The sequence below is a fragment of the Phalaenopsis equestris genome, unplaced genomic scaffold (genome assembly GCF_001263595.1).
Source record: "Phalaenopsis equestris unplaced genomic scaffold, ASM126359v1 Scaffold000840, whole genome shotgun sequence".
NCBI lineage: Eukaryota > Viridiplantae > Streptophyta > Magnoliopsida > Asparagales > Orchidaceae > Phalaenopsis > Phalaenopsis equestris.
Window position 1 is genome coordinate 2,743,671 of NW_018165280.1, and position 6,636 is coordinate 2,750,306.

The window sequence follows — 6,636 nt, forward strand, 5'->3', positions numbered from 1 at the left end:
AGGAATAGCTCTTCGGCGGTTTGCGGCTTCTGCAGTGCCGAGGGGTCTGCGAGCAAAAGATTCGCGCGCCAGTTTGCCTGTGCGGTTCTGCGAGCAGGAGAGTCGCGAGGACAAAGGAATCGCGCGACGCAATGAACAACGACCATTCGAGTGGCAAGTTCGCGACCAAAGCAGGCGAGCGGCGGAGGAGCAGAATTTGAAGGGCGGACGCGAAAAAGAAAGTTTGCGGGAAAGGAAATTCAATGCCGACATATTCCGGAGATGTTCCAGGATGTGGAAAAGGGGGAATCTGTTGCTGCACTCAGAAAAGGAAAGCTAGAGGCTGCCCTATTGAAAGGAAATCGATATTCACCTTTTTGAGATATTCCAGGTTCCAGGAAATGGAATTGCATGCGCAGGTTCCAGAATTGCAGGAGCTTTTTTAGAAGACGTAGCTTTTCTGGAAGGAGCTTTTCTAGAAAGCGGAGGCGGAGCTTTTCTGGAAGGAAAGAGAAGCTCTTCTCGGACGTTAAGAAAAATGATTTCTGGGAAAGTTTAATTAAGGGAAGCATTTTTCTTGGAAATTTAATTAAGGGAAATTTTTTTTTCTTGGAAACTTAATTAAGGGAAATTTTTTTTCTTAGAAACTTAATTAAGGGATTATTTAAAGGGTCCAACCCGCATTGGTGCATAAAAAACTCCATGATATATTTCTCCTAAGGGGCTGGATATTCGCTAAGGTGGAGACTTGTTGAGTATATGCATTTCTCCTAGGGGTTGGATATTCGCCAAGGTGGAGATTTGTCTGACTCATAATACCAGAATTTGGAGTCTCTTAATACTAGAATTTAGAGTCTCATAATAACAGAATTTAGAATGTCATAATACCTAAGGGGCTGGATATTCGCCAAGGTGGAGATTTGTTGGGTATATGCATTTCTCCTAAAGAAATTGGATATTCAGCAAAGTGAAGATTTGTTAGGTATGACTCATAATACCAGAATTTGGAGTCTCTTGGAATGAAGAGATATCTCTTGGAATTGAAGTGTTGTGTCTCTTGAAATTTAGTGGGTTGGGGGATCAGCGAGAGCGAAGCTGGAGCGGGTGGCCCAACGTGGCCCAACCCACATTGGTGCATAAGAAACTTCATGATGTATTTTCTTCTAAGGGGTCGGATATTCGCCAAGGTGATGATTTTTTAGGCATATGTATTTCTCCCAAGGGGCTGGATATTCGCCAAGGTGGAGATATGTATTTCTCCTAAGGGGTTGTATATCGCCAAAGTGGAGATATGTATTTCTTCTAAGAAACTGGATATTCGTCAAGGTGAAGATTTATTGGGCATATGTATTTCTTCTAAGGGATTGGATATTCGTCAAGGTGGAGATATACATTTCTCCTAAGGGGTTGTATATTCGCCAAGGTGGAGATATGTATTTCTCCTAAGGGGTTGGATATTTGTCAAGGTGGAGATTTGTTGGGCATATATATTTCTCCTAACTGGATATCTCCTAAGGGACTGGATATTCGCCAAGGTAGAGATTTGTTAGATATGACTCATATACTATAAATGAGACAGATGTTGGAGCGTAGCGGAGCCCACGAACGGAGTGAAGCGGAAGGATCTGTCCAATCGGGAAAATTTTATTATGTGGGTTGGGGGTGCGAGGGCAACACCGCACGATTTGGTACAGGGGTAATTTAAATAATTACATATTGTACTATAGAGTTATATATATGTCCTATTTGTAACTCTATGTGAGTTGAATCTTGTATTATGTATTTTTTCTGAATATTAAAAATGAAGTCGTCGCTCTACTCCCGATGATGTAGGCATTTTTGCCGAACCTCGTATATCTTTGTGTGCTTCTGGATTTGTGTAGATTTTTATTTTTCTTCGCCTTAAATTTCTCAACATATATATACTTGGGAATCACAATTTCCATTGATTCTATTGGATTCGAAGATGTTGCAACAGCTCGACATACTTAATCACAAACTTCACAAACATAATACCTACATTAAATCATGATTCATTAAACATGAAATCTACAACATGAACAGTTGACAATGTCGTCATGATAATCCTATCGTAGAGATTAGGAAGTAAAACACAGTAACCTCTACACAAAAAGAAAGTATGAACACATATACCTTGAGTAGAAGATGATGGAGACATTTTGGTTCTCTTATCTCGAAAGAAAGTTATGCAAGTAATGTCACACACACCAAACTTGATAACCTAACTTCAACAAAAAAAAACAAATACATACCTTCCAAGTAAAAAACACAATCTCTGTCATGGAGAAAAAAGCCGAAAGCCACATACCCCTCGTTCCCTACAAGAACTTCAGCTAGACCACCCTTTCCAGCACTGCCAACAATGTAATATCAGCCCCAAGAAACTCTTTGGCGCTTTATAGCGAGCACCTTATCGGCGATGGCAAAAAACAAGAGGACGATGAAAAGCCTTTAGGTAGAGCATGCCCAAGCAACTGTAAAGGCAGCAAACGCATTGACGACTAAAAATCTGTGGCTAGAGGATGCCCCAGCAACTGAAGAAGCACTCCAATGGCTTTTATTTGGATCGAGCAGCGGGGAACAAAAGGTCGCCGGCGACGCATCTACAACCGTCTAGCTCCCATTTGATCGGAATCCGGCGAAAGGGCGACTAAGGTAAGTTGAAGAGGGGAAAATATACAATTGCAGCGTTTAGACTGGGAGAAATCGGAAGGATTGTACGTCGAATTCAACCAGCACAGAGTTGCAGAGGGGCATTGATTGAGTGTTCCGATCAAGATTGCGAAAATCGAGCTTGAACCGATTGAGAAAAGCTGAATATGTTTAAAAAAAAATATTAATACAAAAAATTTATATCCCATTCAATTGATGTGTATTCAAATAAATCTAAAATTCTATTTTAATATATGTTTATTTATGCAGGAAAATAAAAATTAAATATACAAATAAATAAAACCATGTGATTTCTACGTAAATTAAATTTATTTTAGAATAATATTTATCTATATGTTATTAGTGATTTTGGTCATATAGATATAAAAAATTGATTTTAGGTATTAGATATGTAAAATACATAAAATTGGGTTATATGTACAAAAATGCCCATGAACGGAATGGTTTCTTGGAACCGGAGTCAGTCCCTTGAACCGACTGGTCTCATACAATTTTATAAACATTGGGTCCAATGCACTTCTTGAATCCGATTCTTTTGTGCTAATTCATCAAGATTTGATTTGTATAAATTTAAATCTTTTATAAATATTTAATTATTGAATAAACAAATTTAGAGGAGTTATAATTTTATTTATTTTTAATATTTTTGGACATGTATACAATTTTAATATTTTTGGACAACAAAAATACTCATTTATATTTTTTTGAAATGATGTAGCTCATTAAAAAATAGAGAAAATGTGTGGCAAATTTTTGATATATTTTGATAATGAAATTAATCTCACCCAAAAATAGAGTGCAATTGATAAGTCATAAACATATTTCATCACCTGGCATAAATCTTAAAGCATAACACAAATCACATGATTATTTTGAGTTATGGCCATTCAAACTTCGCTTGAAACTCGTCTATAAATATAATTTCTACAAACTTATAGTCAAATTTACCAACTCGACATGTAACCGAGAGGTGGGACCCAACGACGCCGAGATTGAGCCTACAAGTTAAATCAGACACATATCAATCTGTTAAACCATTTTGGAAACTTCCAGTTCACAGTTGAAAGATAAAATAAATTCCAAATCTAACAAGTTGTTGTTCAGATCGAGCGTTAGAAAGAGATGTTTACTGAGCTTAAGATAACTCAATTTTGATATCATTAAAGTGCTTAAATGTCCACCAAGCATTGCATGATCGAGAGAATCTCTCCGGATCATTCAATTGAGTGGTTCAAAATCCTTCTTGATTTGTAAGGAGACCTCTCCTAAACTTTATAAATAAAATCCTACCCCTTTTATAAAAAGACACCAGGCTTTGAACTAGAAGAAGAGCTGGACATGAAGTCGGTTCATGAAGTAAGAGTTGAATTTTGGTGACTCTTTAGTTTGAAGGCCCAACAAAATATTTCCTGCTCTTGTAGTTGTATGCCATCGTAGTTCATCATTCACCTACATCGTTGAACATTGTTGACAGCTCCTTGCTCATTATAGTGAAATTCGTGTAGAATCTCAGGCGTGTGTTGCAGAGTAATGAAAAGTTATGCAGAGTAACCATCAACGTTGCTAAGTAACTAAACTTCTTACGAAACAATTTATTGTTACTGAGCACAATGTAGTGACACACTCTAGAGACCATATACCAAGCTCCTAACAACTAATCTCAACTGCGACTACTCCCGACAGCTACAAAATAATTATTTCGGCCTATGAACATTGTACTTCAAAAAACTGTGCAATCATTTCTCATATATGGGCCAAGGGTCTAAATGTGTAATCACTAACTCGTAGCTGATCATTTCCGTCGGACTATGCTCCATGATTTTTTTTTTCTTTCGATTTTTAACGTAAAACTTTATGGTGTCTCAACCTGTCACGTTAATTACTCGAATGAGTGCAAGAAATTTTTGCAGTCTCAAGACGTAAAATAATCACTCTACTGTCGTGAATCTCCTGCTACATCATAACAAAATGATCTACAATACTTATGTGATTGAGTTCATAACAAATATTCCGATAATATCATTCAAAAAGTATATGTATGTGTGCACATACACATAATTTATTTTTTCTTCTTTTTTATCTCTTTTTTAAAAAAAGGTATATGTGTGTGTTCTCACAAATGATTGTACGCATGTGTATGAGAAGACTGTGCAGCTCAGTTAGCCTGGCTCCTCCCTTTTCTGAAAAAATATCACGTTTGGTGTCCGGACGTAGCATAGGCAATAGGATTCAGACTCCGGACTCAATAGTTTCATTCTCTTTTTCGGACTGCCCCACATTCGAACCTCCTTTTCATATACAAATCCTTATTTTGTCGGTAGGCCGAGTCCGAGTCTTTGACGGTTGGAACGGGCCTAAATGTTGTGGCTCAATGGGCTGAAGATCGGGCGAGATCAGGCCGGAAGGCGGTGGCAATGGCCGCAGCAGTTGCCCGCGGCACTGAAGATGTGTCCCGAAGCTTTTTAATAGTAAAGTTGGAGGAGGCCACTGAGAATACCTGAACCAAAATAATATATGGTTGAAATATACTTAAATCTAACAAATTTTAAATATATTAAAAATAAATTTCAAAATATAATAATTTTACACTGCATTTAAAATTTATTTTGACCGAATAAAAATATCTAAAATTTTATTAAATAATTATAATACAATTTTGTTGCAGCAAACCAAACTCATCTGATTTTTTCCCCCTACAGCGATGTGATCGTGTTAAAGAAGGCTGCATCCCCTAACTCGCATTAAACGCCATTAAATGCTAATTATTGCTCTTCAATTCCCATGCCTTCGAAAAAGACATTCTGCTTTACAAAGAGACGATCGTTCATATAATTAGACTCCAAAAATATCGCAATTTTACAGTTCGTTGCTGCTTCTCCCCACCAAACCTAAATGTTTGGGACATTTACATATATACCACCTAATTTTTATTTATTATGATCTAATTCCTGAATTTTATTTTAAGGTTATACCACCTAAATCTTTTTTATTACATGGTAAAATGTCACCATTTGGCTTTTAAAATATGAAATACACATTTGCATGCATGGGTAGGTATTAAGTGACATATATGTAGAAATTGAAATTTAGACAATTAAATATATAAATAGATAGGAATTGAGTGGGTTGTTTGTAAACTAGTTGAGCAAATTATATCTAATTTAAATTTGAGAGTGATTAATTAATAGAATTCGAGTTTGAATTCGATCAAAATTCTATGAGTTTGAGTTTGACTTGCCAGCTAATTTGTTCATCATTCAAAAAATTATAATTAAGAAAATTATTATAATAAAATTATAAATATATATATAAAGTAGAAGAAAAATAATTATAAATCAATGGATATAATAGAGTGGGATATGTAAAAGATTCTAAATATCATATTCGATTTACAAAATTAATTTTTAAATCGATTAGCGGAAACGAGATAGGATCATACATCCCCCCAGCCATAACTTAAATGAACATAGTGACACTCACAACTCACACGACAAATTTTCTGTTATAGATCTTCTAAGCTTTTCTCACTCACAACCCGATGGTGCAAATAAAATGAAGAGGAGCAAGCTTAGGGACCAAAACAACAAACATCACATCTAATTTATAGTACTATGCCCATCACAGAGTTCAATGGATGTGACCACATTATGGAATGTTACTAAATTCATGTGTTGAACTTAGACACTATATGAACCACATTCTGAAAATTATTTCTCTTAAAAACACCAAAGAATTCCAACGATTATTGAAATTAATATAGAGTTTTAATTAATTTGGGAATTCTAAAGAAATAAATTTAATTCCCATTATTAACTAATTTGGGAATCTTAAAGAAAAAATCCCAACATTCTCCCACTTGGTTCATATAGTTCAACACATATCATATAGAGAAACAAAATATATGAATCATGGCGATAGGTCCTCTTATAGTGAGTATTATCTTCCATGTATTACACTATATCA

At 35.7% G+C, this 6,636-nt stretch overlaps 1 protein-coding gene and 1 long non-coding RNA gene across 2 annotated transcripts in view; both read right to left on the reverse strand.

Moving 5' to 3' along the window:
* The window catches only part of LOC110031743, a 31,117-nt gene extending 28,272 nt beyond the window's left edge, over positions 1-2,845 (reverse strand). Inside the window, exon 1 of the long non-coding RNA XR_002294767.1 lies at positions 2,253-2,845. This is a non-coding gene — a long non-coding RNA (uncharacterized LOC110031743). The remainder of the gene's footprint in view (positions 1-2,252) is intronic.
* Positions 2,846-5,041: 2,196 nt separating this feature from the next.
* Positions 5,042-6,636, reverse strand: part of LOC110031568 — a 5,736-nt gene continuing 4,141 nt past the window's right edge. Inside the window, exon 3 of the mRNA XM_020734817.1 lies at positions 5,042-5,170. Coding sequence (XP_020590476.1) covers positions 5,042-5,170 — 129 coding nt within the window. The remainder of the gene's footprint in view (positions 5,171-6,636) is intronic.